The 15,367-nt window shown below is 38.1% G+C and overlaps 1 protein-coding gene across 1 annotated transcript in view; it reads right to left on the bottom strand.

Moving 5' to 3' along the window:
* PPP2R5C (protein phosphatase 2 regulatory subunit B'gamma) overlaps nucleotides 1-15,367 on the bottom strand; it is a 75,518-nt gene that overhangs the window by 56,604 nt on the left and 3,547 nt on the right. Inside the window, exon 3 of the mRNA XM_033062204.2 lies at nucleotides 2,286-2,445. Within this exon, the coding sequence (XP_032918095.1) occupies nucleotides 2,286-2,445 (160 nt within the window). The remainder of the gene's footprint in view (nucleotides 1-2,285; nucleotides 2,446-15,367) is intronic.

Consider the following 15,367-nt stretch of genomic DNA (forward strand, 5'->3'; position numbering starts at 1 on the left):
AAGTACATCACACCACAAAGTAGTCAGTGCAACATTTGTAAGAAAATACACATCTCTTGCTCTACTACAGACAAAAGAAAGGTTCCTCAGGTACTGTAACCATAGAAATACAGCCACCTGTTATGAGTAACAGAAGTTTGAAAGCTGGTTAAGCATAGCTAATCTGAAGGAACACTATGTTCTTCCCAGCACTTCACAGAAGTCAAACCTGTCTTAGTCATTTCAGTCCTTTAAATTACAGCCTGCCAGTCCAATTTAACTCTTGTCCAGACACAGACATTAAACAGCACACTTAAAGATGTCTAAAAAAAAAGATTCCCAGATTTGCTTGACCCTCTAAATGCACATCAACTCAAGTATCTCTGTATCTTTTAGAGAACAGTGTGACTGGCCAATAGCATTCTCATCAACCCTAGCAGGTTGGAATTTCATCAGAAGCAAGCACATGCAGTGAGCACAGCCATTATACAGACATCTGGTGTGATCCATGAGATTGGGCATAGCTTGATAACAAAGCTATTACTACATTTACCAGTAAAAGGTGGCTATTACTACTGCTCACTAGATCAACAATTGCACCAATGCTCCATAACAAACTTTGGCCCATGTCAGCCTGGGGACATACAGCATCAGGCATCCACCACGGAGAAGATCAAGATCTTTTCATTCCTTCCACCTGAGGGTGGGGGGAGTGATTGCACACTCAAGACAATTACAATGCACAATACTTCTATAATTTCTTCACAAATAGGTACACTGTGATAGAATGCTCTGAGAAAATACCTCAGACAGTTTCTAAGAATTTTTTTTTTTTACTCCTCCCTCCTCCAGCTACAAGTAAACAGTCTTCTGCACTTCGCTGGCCTACTGGTTTAAACTGCAACACAGCTGAGGTAGAAACATATCCTAAAATTCACCTTCACCACTGTAGGATGGATTAGTTCTCCCCTGTCCTATCAGCACACATTTTCACCATTTCCAGCTCTCTGTCCACACTGCCTCTAATTGCACACTCAATTCTGGCATCCCTGAGCTGCAGTCCCAGGCATTACCAGAACCACTGTATTTAAAATAGGACCAAGAAACAAATTATTTTCTTTGTGGCTGAACAAAAGGTTATGCCAGTCAATGTGACTGTATGCATAACTTCTTATAAAAATCACTACTTTAATGCAATGTCTTTTACTTATGTCACTCATGCCCTGGTTGTCACAGCTTTGCATGAGCCTTCTATATCAGTTTAAAAGACAGACCATATTATTCATAAGCTGTGGAGCTAAATATTCTTATTTAAAAATGTAATAAATAGATTGAAATTAGCTAACTAAATAAGCAGTAGTTTAGTCTTGAAATATATTAAACAGCATCTTGTATATAGGCTGCTATACTAACATGATGGGCAGTATTTCAGATTCTTTTTGTGTGTGAAGAGAAAAATCCTGCAATCTAATTTGATCTGAATGAAATGCAATGTAATTCAGATAGGCTGAGAAGCAGGATTTATTTTCAAGAAACACTAATATATTATATTAAGAAAATAATGAGTGGAAGAAAGAATCCAATAATTTCCCCAATAACTTCACATTGCCTACATCAGTACTATTCAACATTTCAGTGATCTATTAGGCTTTCACTGCCAATCTTGAACACTGCAAAGCAGTACACACTGCACTTCAAAACTGCCTTTTTTCGGTTTCCTCTAAATAAGGCTTCAGAGCAAATAAAGATGATAAAAGCTGGGTTAGTAAGAAAAAACGCATCAATTATCATCATCTTTTTGTCACAGATGGAAGTAAATGTAAATCTAAGAGATAACAAAGCTTTAAAATCAACAAAGGAAAATTCATATGCACTAAAAGGGCACCACTCTGCCTGAGCCATGCTCAGGAAAAGCAGACCATACACAGTGATAGATCAGGTCTTCTAACAATGTCAAGAGAAATTTTAGCACAAACAAAGCAAGGTTTGAGCACACTGCACTGAGGACAGATGCCTAATATTTTGCAAAGAGAGCCTAAATATTCTGCTTTTATGCGAGATGAGTGAATATGCTGTCACACAGACATTGCCTATACCGATTACCAAGAAGGCAACATACTGGAAGTGCTCAAATGCAGATAAAACAAAAGAAAAAACCACCCGGTGCAAGTATGTGCAGTTTGCATATGTGCATACGCGATGTATTATGCATGCTGTCCTGATATTAGAAGCATGATAGCTGACATGCTTCTTGGTCTCATGCCCAAATTTTCCCACAAGAGTAATTCTACTTTAGAAAGACATACCTTTTAAAGCTGGCAGTTTTTGAAGCTCCCTGTTATTGCTAACATTAAACCTTGAAGAACTCTGACGCTTTTCCTTCTTCACTACAGTCTGTGGTGCTGGTACTTTAATTTTAGATAGCTGTGCTGGGGGAGGAGTGCTATTTGACTTTTTGTTTGACACCTGTTTGAAAAGAAATTAAAGCAGTTAATTACAGTTGAACTTAGAAATAAAAATCTTCTAAAAAGCCATTTTAGTCACAGAAATAACTGAAAATTAATATGCTTTTAATTAAACTATTGTATCCATCACCCTCTGACTGTATTGCCACCTATCGTTCTGCTCATCTTTTCAGCATTCATTTCTGTACCACAGCTGTCATACAGATGGGAATAGATCACCTTGGTACACACAGTAGCCCATTTATTTGAAGTTACCAGACAAGTGAAAAGAAATTTTCAAATAATGTAGTTCCTCAGCTACTTTCACCTCTCCCCCCCCAAGAAGTCCAGGTCTCCTAGGTATTTAAGTTCATCTTCAAAGGGACCAGAGAAACTTGTGTATTTACAGCAGGCAAACCTTTCACTGCCTATTCATCCTATGCCTTGCTGCTAGAATCCTAAGCTTGGCCAGAGCAGTCAGGTTTTGAGATAAAGGAGTGAGTAGCTTTAACAGCTTCCAAAACATACATTAAGATTTGTAGCGGTTTACTGCCTACTCAAAGCAAGTTGCTTTTACTGTAATAATCCTTATAAGATTGTCACTGCACCTCTGTATGAAGTTTATAACATAAACCCAGAAAAATAATTCCCACTATAGGTTTTCACTTTGCTGGTATTTCCCTGACTATACTTGATGGTGCTTTCTCTCAAGCTGAATAAAATGCATAATTAACAAAAGCCTGTCAGAACTTGTGGTGCTGCCTTTCTCATTCCTTTTTTTTCTCATTCCTTTTTTTTTTTTTTGAAGGAGGAAAAGCAGGTTTAACGGAGGCAAGAGTTAACTTCTAAAATATGAATAATTTCATGACATTCATTACAAGAATGATAAAACATCTAGGAGTGATCTACACTAAAAATATAGAAACAACTGACAAGGACTTCTTGCTACAATATTGTAATTCATTTGGCAGGTCCTTAATTTGCTGTAGAAGTCTCAAATTTTCAAACTAGAAGTACACACATTTAAAATACACCTTGGCACTTCTTCCTTACAGGAAAGACCATATTCTTCTCAGAAAGTGCCCACAAGATAAGCAGTAGAGAAAAAAAATCAGATGGGAATGGAATTCCTGATGGAAATCAAGTTGCAACACTGGTTACTGGCAGTTTGACTTGATTTATTAGAATTTTATTAAGTGTTACAGATATGAAAGCAGCTTCATTCCTACATGACATACCATCAGTGGCATTTTCAGAGATATTGCAAAAACAAGAGAAAACAATTTTCTTCATGTTCTGAAAAGTATTTCCAGAAAAGCTTATTCACCAACAATTTGCATAGTCTTGTAGTGTATACATTCAACGTGCATGGGAATGTTACCATACATCAATATCTACCTTTTAAGTCTCCAAGACACTAATTTAATTAAATTTTTTTTCTAATAGCGTGTTTTTTTCTAGCATGACTGGTAAAGAAAATATGCTTCAAGAATAGATTAACAATTGTATATATTATACACACAGCATTTAATATATCAAAGAGGACTGAAAACAACATTTAGATTTAATTAAACACATTTAAGGTGGTCATTTTTCAAATTTAATATTATAAAAGCATGACCCCTTATACAGCCTTACAGAACAAATAAGGGAAGATAGTACAGTGAATATTATAAGTCTCAGTTACCAAAAACACTTGTTTCAGTAAAAATGGAAGACTTCAGCAAATTGAAAGCATTTATGTACAAGTAATACCTGTTATATTGCATTTTTCAGACTATTTAATTTTTAATCTCAGACACTAAATGCAGAAAAATGTTTATGCTGAAATGCAAGTGATCTGCAAGGTAATTTCTATCCATTAATTAAAATTTTAAGAAGCATTACAAACAAAAATATTAATAGACTAAGCTAAAAGAAAAACAGCAGTAAGAATTAGGAAGCAATGACTTACTGAATATTAAGCAATAAATGCTAATTAAGATGCATCATAAACATTATTACTGCACAAGATTCTGTACTTTCAATATTGTTATTGAGCCTAATAGTGTTTTTCTAAACTGGCTACTTTCCACTGCCACCTGTATTTTTTCATTACTTGGAACAGGAAAAGCTATTTTCCTGTTTCCTGTATTCACAAACAAATTCTCCATTTCAAATTAACAGGTGCTCTCATGTGTTTGCACACATGCTCACACAACAGTACCTTAAGAAAGCAGACATCTCAGGGAAGCAAATATTCTAAATTGCAGAAAAATTCTAAAATTAGCCAAAAGTGGTTATTTAAGAGGATGGGTAACATTTCTGATTAGAAATGTTGAAAGAAAGCTTTTTTTGGTTGCTATGGCAACTTCTCAACTAGAAGTGATGACTCCAGAGTAATTCCAGCCCTGAATCACTGGACCATTTATCCAACAGATTTCCTCCTCCTTCCTACCATCAAGCATGTTCACCCCTGCTTTTCAGTCATGCTCCAGTCAGCCAGCACATACCAGAAAGCTGCCAGAATAATTTCTAACCCATTATTTCAGTGTCACACAGCAGTACCCAGTGACCTCTGCAACTGGCACTACCAGGAAAGAGCTGGCCTCCAGGGCTTGCTGACAACATTGGATAGAAGGGCATCTGCAAAGGGAGTTAAGTCAACTTAAGCCACAAGCCTCAGCAACTTTAACCACATCTCTTAAAAAAAGGTAAACAAATTCAGACTAACAGTTGTGCGTTCGTCTGCTAAAAATTTCAAGGTAACACACTTTCTATGAAAGTACGGTGCTTTTGAGTTCAGATGGAAGAGCCAAGCTCAGCTTCTTCCTCCCAGTAACAAACCAAACTACCACAGACACCACAACTCCCAAGAGTAAGTGATGGAGATTCTGCTACATCAGTGAACAGTTCAATGTATTTGATACCAGAACAGTCAAGCTACAGACACCTTTTTATCAATTTTCTTCCTCTGACTAGAATAAGCAATACCTATTCTTGCCCTTGTTCTGGCAAACCTCCTTCCCAAATGTTTATATAGACAGACACAATCAATTCCAGAAGTGCTGATAAACATCTAAAAATGTGTACAAACTGCTCTGGAAAATGGCACATTGAGAATGTTTCTTTAAATCATGATTAAAGCAAAACCCTCAGGTTTTCTGATTAATTTATTTCTGAAAAGCTCGAGCTTCATATACTTCAATGAACATTAAGACAATCAGCTAAAGTGTGATTTCAACTTTTAAGTTCTGATTTTAACAACTGAAAGTATACAGCTTATGTTCCTCAGTGCCTGTGACCAAGCTTAAAATTAATTCAAGAGAGTGAAAGGTGGGGAGGAGAGAAGGTTTCTTGCCAGTCACAGCAGTTCAAGGTAGATATCCCTAGCATCCCCTCATCCCTTGAATCATGCATCAAGCAAGATGTGGTACATTCCTTTTCTTAATATCACTCTTTTGAGTGAAGTTGTATCTTTCACCCTGCTGACATTATACAGGCAGGTAAAGATAAGAACACAACACCAAGTTTGCAACCAGGGAAAGAAAGATGAGTACATCTACAGTTACAGCCATTTTTTCTTTTTAAATTAAACTGATCATCATCAAGCGTCCCACAATGCAACTTTTACTTTTGGACAATTATCTAAGACAGAGTATGGTGGGGCCTGGAAGGAGGATCCACTCTGCATGCCACGTATATCAATAAGTCTTTCAGAAGAATCTATTCTTCCCTTGCCGACAGCCTCCCAAAAATGCTCTTCAAGCTACTTTGACAAACAAGAGCAACCAGAAGAACTCTGTCTGACCTTAGCTTTCAAAGCACACTCACTAGTAACTGAATTAGACCAAAGGACACAAAGCCTTCTGATCTACAAAATCAAAAGCCAAACCAAGCCAAGCCTAGAGTGGGGTCGACTCTATAGTGATGCAGCAAGCTTGCATACTGCTTTCTAAGATAAACTGGTAAGAGCAGGATGAGGATTTGAAAATGACAGTAAAATTTCCTTGATGCATCTGTCATTAAAATATTTAGAAAACTGGATGGCTTACTAGTGACACAAATCAGATCTCCTAAGCATAAGGCAGTGGAAATCCTCTGCCTGAAGAAACACAGTGCTGGGCAGCACCCTATATGGTGTTTCTTTACACAGATCAGTTTAAGACTAATATGCAAATTTCTGCCTTCTAATTAATATCACCACTGAATTCAAGTTTGTATCAGTGTGCACACCATTCCACAATGGTAGCAGCAAAACCTGGAGAAAAAACTCTGGACTATGAAATCTGAATAGGTGAACCCTGTACCAATTCACACATGATTAAGGTTCCCTGCGAAATACAAGTACACAGAGCAAAAAAGCACAGAACACTTTAAAAGAATCATCAGTCTGAATCTGAAACAGAGGGAAAATGCTTATTTTAATGCAGAATTAATCCCTTCCCTCTTCTTCTTTTGGTACAGTAAGTAGCCTCCATGGACTTATTTTTTCATTAGGATAAACAGAAGTCTGATCTATAGCACCCAGAAGAGCTTGTTTCTTGCCAAGGCAGCCTCAGAACGCTATGAAAGCATTTTGGATTACATCTAAAACATACTTACAATGAAATTGAAATACAGGTTATTGAAACTAAACACAGACCATCACAAAACATGAAAGGGACATTAACAACTTGATTTTCAAAACTACATGAGGGCCCAGTATGTAACCAAAATAATTTGGCTAACAGGTTGAAGCTTTATACATAATCAATGTAATTAGGCTGAGGAGCTGAATTCAATTTAATCTCTTGAGATGAGAAGTGAAATCAAAGATCAAGGAGTCAAAATGGGTGGAGAGAGTTAGAGTCTTCCATGTAGTTTTTTCCCCTCTGCAGTAACTTCAAAGTAGTGAGAAAAATCTCTGAACACTCCAGGAATCTTGAACACTACCACAGAGCTCTCTCCTTTGCACATCTTCATTTACTGGTTTGGGGGTGGGAACAAGGACAGATTGTATCTGGCATATGGCCCAGCTGCCATCAGCCTGGTAAATATATCCACACCAGACCTACAGGAAGTGGGCTGGTGATGTGACATCAGCAGCTGGGACCAAGGCAAGTTGTTCAAGACAACACTACCAGGAGAGCAGCATTTATCAGCTGATTTCAATTCTGTGCGGTTAACAGCAGCAATCCAACATGACTTCCAAGAGGATAACATCAGGATGAACTCTTTTTACTAATGGTATTAAAGCCTGACAGAGCTTTCAGACAGTCTGCAGTAATTCTACTACATGCAAATACTGGCAGAGTTTATTATAGAGCAAGTAGATATGACTTTTAACATCAATATTTTCAATCTAGAGAGAATCAGTACAAATTATACAAAACTTGATATGGAATACAGTGGATACACAAAAGGAAACACTGATCCATAAACAACATAGTTAAAAACCGCAGGGAAACAACATGTTTGCAGGGTATCATTTTGGACAGCAGATGTTTCTGAAGTTCTTTGTTGAAGATTCTTGCTACTATGCCATTATTGTTCCCTAGTTTTACCACCACAAGCCAGTTTGGACAGCCAACTTAGGGAGGAGTCTCTGGAGAGGCAGCTTATGGTGCTGAAGGCTTTGAGTGGTTTCACACAGATGGTAATTTAGATGTCTATTGTTTTTCCTCAACAAAGTCATTTGCCAGAATGATACCTGGATTGGCTGCTAAAATGATTGTGTCAGCTGCCTTTCTAGCAAATATGCTTATTATTCTTAAACACTCTCAGTACTTGAGATTACTGTTGGAGATTCCTATGCAGCGTATCTCAGCATAACTTGCTATGTTTTTATTACAGCAAGAACTGCATCCTAAAGCTTTGAGGATTCATGCTGTTATGATAAGCAAAAAGGCTACCTTTCAACAGGATAGTAATGACAAAGTTTGTATATTTTAGCACTTATGGATTTATGTTGTAGTACTTGTCTAACAACCATGATTTTGCATTTACTTTCAGCAGTGCCACTGCTGGCTATTCTCAACGTCTAACTAAGGAGCTCCATTAGTGTTTTGCCAGAGACAGCATGGAGTCTGTTGAATTGCGTCAGTGACTGGGATGCTTCCTACAAGCAGTGAAGACCATCTGGGCCTCTTTGCTGTGGAGGGGTGCCCACAATAAACTTTACAGTCACAAACCACTTTAGAAGACTGATCCACAACTTGCTGAAGCTCTTCTGCGTTTCTTGCTGCAGTTTATTTTTCACAACACAAAGCATTGCTTGTATTTCCTGTTAGCTGCTTATACACAGGACTCAAATTTTATCTTCCAAAGAATTGCATCCTCACAGCTCTGTGTAACAGACTGGACTTGCAACACACCAAACCAATCCCATGTTTCAGCATAGTGTGCTGCATCCTTGACAATATAATTTTACATTCACAATTAAATATCAGTAGCATAAGGCTTGGTTTCCATTTGCTTCTTGTAAAGTTAATTTTGCTTTAACTCGTTTACTCGAGGAACAAGTGATACTTGATTCCCTTCAGTTGGAGCTCCTATCTTCAGCTCAAGGTTGCAGATGAGAGCAAAGATGAGACGGTGCCCAAGCTCAGACTTCAAGCGGACTCACACTGCTTTGCTTTCACTAAAACACCACCATCAGTGAGCACGTGGTACTTCACAAAAGCAGCAAAGCAACACTTGTTTCCTAATGTATCTTCTATCACAAAACTTCAAAGCAAGAAATGTCCTTAGAAAAAAAATTTGTTACCGCCAACCAGTTAGATGATTAAACAAGATTTAAACCAGATGATGTCCTAAGTACTATTTTAAAACATTTATATAAATACAGGGATGAAGAATCTGGATAAAGGATGGCCTGGTTTAAATTACTTTAGTTCTTGATTTTCATTTATAATTTCTCTCTGATGAGCCTGAAGTATCCTTTAACTTAAAAAAAACAAAACAAAAAAAAAACCCAACAAAACCTACCTTTGTTCTTTTTAGATCTATATATGCACATACACATATGCACACATATATATGTAAGGTTCCCACACTTGAAGCAAATCACACACTAACTCATTTGCTTTATGCACCAACTGCTATACTTTACTGTAAATTTTAATTATACACAGCTACTGATGAGCTAAGGCAACTGCACATGTGGCTTTACCACTGAGGTCCGTATTTTTGTGCTCCCTGATCTATTCATAGAAGCTTCTCACTTCACACATTTAGATTTAAATCTCTTTTTACTTTGCCTCCTGCCCACCAATTTGGTATTTGTATGAGATGCTATTTGAGAGAGTTATAGTCCATGACAAGTAACCTGGTTGAGTGGAAGGTGTCCCTCCCCATGGCAGGTGGGTTGGAGCTAGATGATCATATGGGTCTCTTCCTACCAGACCACTCTAGGATCCTATGAATAATAAGCTTAACTGCTGCTACACCAAATCATTTCATCTTTGGCTCTCATCATGCTTTTAATTTACATGTCGCTGGAGAAGCTTACGTGTCAGTATTTCAGACTGCTAATTTGAGAAGTGATAAGGAAGTATATAAAAGTCACTATAATGTGTAGCAAATTATAATATTTGGCAGTCATCTTCTAAGAAGCATGTTCAGGAATAGGCCAGGATTTTTTTCCTAGCTTTTGGTTGGTTGGTTTCTGTACCTGGCCCTCTAAGCCTGTTGCAGGGAAGGACACCCAAACAAAAAACCCCAAAGCCTATCATCCCACTTCAAGAATCACAAATTTATTCTGCTTTCAAATGAAATCGAGGGGAGAAAAATGCATACAAGCTATGTTTTTAGTCTGTGAACATATGGGTAGATTCAACAGCTACCTGTTTTTTCTCACTGTTTGTATTCTCTAAGAGACAACTACATTAATAATTCTGTATTACACGTGTTAATGTACATCTGAGTACTCGTGAGTAGTTAAGGCCTTAACTCTTACAAAAATAATTAGGAGAAGCAATTTGAAACAAAGGATGAAAAGGATGTTTTCAGTTTACAAAATGCTGGTAGCCATTTTTGAAAGTCACATTTTGCTCCTTTTGATGTGTCTTTACCTTCACTGCTGTGCTGTTTCCATTCAGGAAGGATTCAGAGAGCTTAAAACCACCACTAGGAAGCAGAGGACAGCAAGTTCTAAACCACACACAGTTGTCACACCTCATATGTTACACAAGTAGTTGTCAGCCTTGTGTAAGAAGTAGAAGGGCATAAGATCCTGTTTTCAGAAGCATCCCATTTTAGGTAATAAAATACTTGTATACAGCAGTGTTTGGTACACTTTGATAACGCCATCAATTTCAAAAGCATAATGTTAAAGTTACATAATAAACGCCATTAAGGTAATTCCACTATTCAGTATTAAGGTGCTTTTGCTCAGAACACAGAAGGAAATTCCAATTCCCAAAACCAAAAGGCCAAGATGTCAATAAAAAACTGGAAAGAGGAAAATGACAGAAGCTAAAGACAAACAAAAAGTTTTGCAGATGGTCTAACACATACAGAATCTCTCTACTCAGCAAATAGCTTCTCATTTAGTACTGAGGGTGTATAAAAACCAGTAGTTTTTAATGGCTATATAAACCCATTTAAATAATCTCTGTAGGAAAGAAAATCAGAATTTTGAGACATGATCAAAAAATAGTTGTCAAATTATTTTTTAAAGAAGTTGGCACACCAATTTAAAACCAAACAAACCCACTCCAAAGCCCACAGACTTTTTATATGAGTTTTAACTGATTCAAGAGAAAATCCATCCCAACTTCATACACACTTTTGGTTTAAAATCCTGTTCTGCTAATGTTACAAGTAAAATCCAAAACTAATAGCCCTAGAAAGGTACATAATGGGTCTAACACTGTGCAGTTATAGTCCTTCCATGATAAACTTGAGAGGGCAAGTTGTCTGAAATTTCAATTTTATCTCTTCTTCCGAATGCAAGACCACCAGTTTTAAGATCACCTTTATCTACCACTGCATGAGACTGGCTCATGAAAGCACTGGCTATTCTGTCAGCCTGTCCAGCTGGGGCACATACTGAAGAGAAGAGCCAGGGCCCAGCTAGGATTGTTATGCGATGAAGATGCCTGTCAGTGCTAAATGTATCTCCTTTGTTAAAGACACCGGCTTCTGCGAAGAACAAATAAAGAACAATCTTACACCTCAAAGATGATGAATGCAATGTATCCAGAATGCAGTGCTACTGAGTTACAGAGACTGCCCGCCTGGTGTGGGGTTGACACTCCTGAAGGATGGGATGCCATCCAGAGGGACCGGGACAAGTGTGAGAAATAAGCCCGTGTGAATCTCATGCAGTTTAACAAGACCAAGCGCTGGTGCTGCACCACAGTCCCGGCAACCCCAGTATCCATCCAGGCTGGGGATGAACAGATAAGAGCTGCTGGATGAGAGGCTGGACATGACCCAGCAACGTGCACTGGCAGCCCGGAAACCACCCGTGTGCAGGGCTGCATCCGTGGGCAGCAGGGGAGGGAGGGGATTCTGCCCCTCTGCTCAGGTGAGACCCCACCCAGAACACTGCATCCAGCTGTGAGGTCCTCAGCATGGGAAGATGTATGGAGCTGTTGGAGCTAATCCAGAGGAGGGTCACAAAGATGATTAGAGGGATGGAGCACCTCTGCTATGAAAAAAGGCTGAGAGGATTGGGTTTGTTCAACCTGGAGAAGAAAGGCTTTGGGGTGACCTAACTGCAGCCTTCTAGTACCTGAAGCGCCAACAAGAAAGATGCAGAAACTTTTTACAAGGGCCTATAGGGACAGGAGAGGGGGAATGGCTTTAAACTGAGAGTAGGTTTAGATTAAATATCAGGAAGAAATTCTTCACTGTGAGAGTGGTAAGGCACTGGAACAGTTTTCCCTAAGAAGTTGTGGATGCTTCAGCCCTGGAAGTGCTCAAGGTCAGGCTGGATGGAGTTGTGAGCAACCTGGTCTAGTGGAAGGTGTCCCAGCCCACGGCAGAGGGATTGGCACTAGATGCTCTTTAAGGTCCCTTCCAACCCAAACCCTTCTGTGATTCTATGACTTAAAGACAATAAGATAAAAGACCTAAATGATGGATGCTTTACATAAGTGAATATTTAACCTGTGACAAGAAGGTATTTCCAGAAATTTGTTAGGAGTAGTCCTGATACATGTTAACAAGGAAAACAATCCCAAAACTTTCTCCTCCTCAATCCCCAAACCTCAACCTCCTCTGCTGTGGTGCCTAAATGAACTGCTAATTAGTACTTATTTGTGCCAAGACTTTGAAGTATAACTTAAAAAAATTCTGAAGTAGAAAATTCTAGTCTCAAACTGGACATTGTGTAACAATCCCCATGCACCATCTTCAAGACCAGGTATGTTTGTGTCTAAGGGTAAATAGCACCACAATGAAAATCACAAACAGCAAACATGAGAAAAATAAGCAGCATAGATAGAGAATATCCACTCAACTTTCTAAACAACTTCTGCTGCTGATCAGAAACCTGTTATCACAAAATAAAGCTGGATTTATTGCTTTTGTCTATTCCTTGCTTTCCTTTAAATGTTAGGATACCTCCACATACAATCTCTGCTAAAAAAGCCATGCAAAAGACATCAACACTGCTTCTACTACCCATTCCTTTTGTAATTTCTTACTTTTAATTGACAATCCTATGTGTTCATATAACCAGGAATCATTAAAAGTAGTAGTGAGAATACCGACAGTCTTCCCCCACCATGTGCTGGCTAATATAGGAAAGGTGATCATAGAAAACTGGATAGGGACATCTGGAGGTTCTTTCAGAAGGATGAAAATCCTCTGAAATTCTGTGCTGAAGTGGTTTGAAGATGGCCCATTAAACAGAAATTTCTGTAAATTTTTGGCAATTCAATTTACTGAAAAGTATTACCACTATGCTAAGTAGCTTAAGAAATTCACTTTTAAATTAAAAAACCATCAAAAAGCAGGTAAAAAAAACTTCTGAAGACAAAGCCTTACAAAATTTCTGCACTGGAAGGCATTACAGTAATAAACCTACTGAGAAGTGATGGCTGTGAGACAGTGTCAAGATAGAAGCATGGATCAGCACTTAAAAGATTTTAAATTATTTTTTTAAATTGGTTTCAGCAGTGATTACAGTCCAACATCAGCAACACATGCTGTTAATAAATCCATTTCTTGCACAGCAAGAAAAATGGCTAATACAATTTGCATTTTATTACATTTTGATTTGCCTATATTAAAAAGAAGGAAAAACCACAACAAAATACCTTTAAAGTAGAAAGACCCAACAAGGACAGCACATGGAAACAACAAGATAATACACACATACATGCTTCTCAAAACCACATTATGTCTTCCGTTTGCTTTTCTGCACTGCAGAAGACTGAGTTATAATTTCTGTTTTCATTTGCTGATAGTCACCAAGACAATACTTTCTCAAACAACAAAAATAATCTTTGCCTTCAACAGACTACTCAGCATCTGGATTGAACATTAATACAAATTAAAATTCAAAAGTTTCATGCCAGTTTAGGCCAGCCCAACTAGACACAGAAGAAGCTATCACTCCCAGTCACCTAGTTTTATTGTCTTGTATGAAAGGCTACCAGCTACTTCTGACCCTTCCATCCCCAGCTGAACCACAGTAGTGAATTAGTTGTCCTGGACTGTTCCAGTGACTGGTGAAAAGAGCAAGTTTTAGCACCTACTCTCCCACAGACAGAAAAAAATAGAAATAAAGATAATATAGGGTTAAAATTTTAACTTCCTTCCTCTGTGGTAGTACTTGAAAACCACTGCTAAAATACTGCACTTGAATAGTTTTAGATGTTAGGTTAGGTTTTTCTGGAGATAGTAAAAGGTCATGTTTTTCAACAGTCATTAACTACTACCAAGTCACCTTTTCTAAAAAAATTGGACCGTCCATAAATTACTACTGCCTCAACTCAAAAGGAGATCTCCACACCCCTGGGACAAAACAGATCTCTACAAAGCTTATCCAGCAGACAAATAATTTCTTTAAAAGCCACTTAGATCACAGGGTATATGCCCACAAGGTGCCAAGTGTTGGACTGACCAATCAACATACCCAGGGGATTTAATTTTCAGTATTAGTTTTTGGTGCAAGTATAGGTTTTGGGCATTGTTAAACAAAGGCCCCAAGAGTTTACCAGAGCAGAGACACTACCCCCATAGAGAGAAAACCAATATACAACACATTAAGTCTTTGTTCACAACCTGAAGACTCTAATATGCTGGACTAGCTCATGAAATAAGAGGTTGTGCTTAAAGGAATAGATTCAACTGTTCTAGCAACTATTTAGTCTAATTTATTAATTTTACTAACAGGTTACAAAATAAGCATAGATAAGAGCTTAATCACATTAGCTTTTTTCTTAAGTGTTCAATAAATGAGCAACGTGCAACTGGAAACTCGAGTATTGGCATTAGGTACAGAAGGACAAGGTGCCCTCACCTCATACGTACTGTGCATTTCTGGTACCTCTGTACCAGAGATACAGGAGGAGAACAGAGGATGGAAACAAAAGAAGGAACAATCAAAATAACAGCAGTCCTCCTACCTATCTAATAAGCAGGATTTTGGGGAAAAAAACCCTAAAAATAAACTATAGATAAACGTCAATTACATAATTAATAATTTGAAATCAATTTTACACGACTTTCAGTTAAACAACCTTCTAAACCACATACTGGCTTAAAGAAAAGTACACCAGGATGGAAGATCATACAATAATCTACTGTGTTCCTGATTCTCTCTCCTCAAGCATCAGCAGCTGACCACACAGCATTTCAGAAGGGAGGTCCATGTCACTTCACATGTAGCAAGGTTTTTTTGGTATTACATTGAGCAACCATGCACAGCTAATGCGAGAAACATCAGCTTAAGTGATTTTCACCCTCTTTTAGCATGGGCATTCTGGACCTGGTATACCAGGAATCATCTCAATCCCTTTTCAAAC

This window comes from Catharus ustulatus, chromosome 6 (assembly GCF_009819885.2).
Source record: "Catharus ustulatus isolate bCatUst1 chromosome 6, bCatUst1.pri.v2, whole genome shotgun sequence".
NCBI classification, from domain to species: Eukaryota; Metazoa; Chordata; class Aves; order Passeriformes; family Turdidae; genus Catharus; species Catharus ustulatus.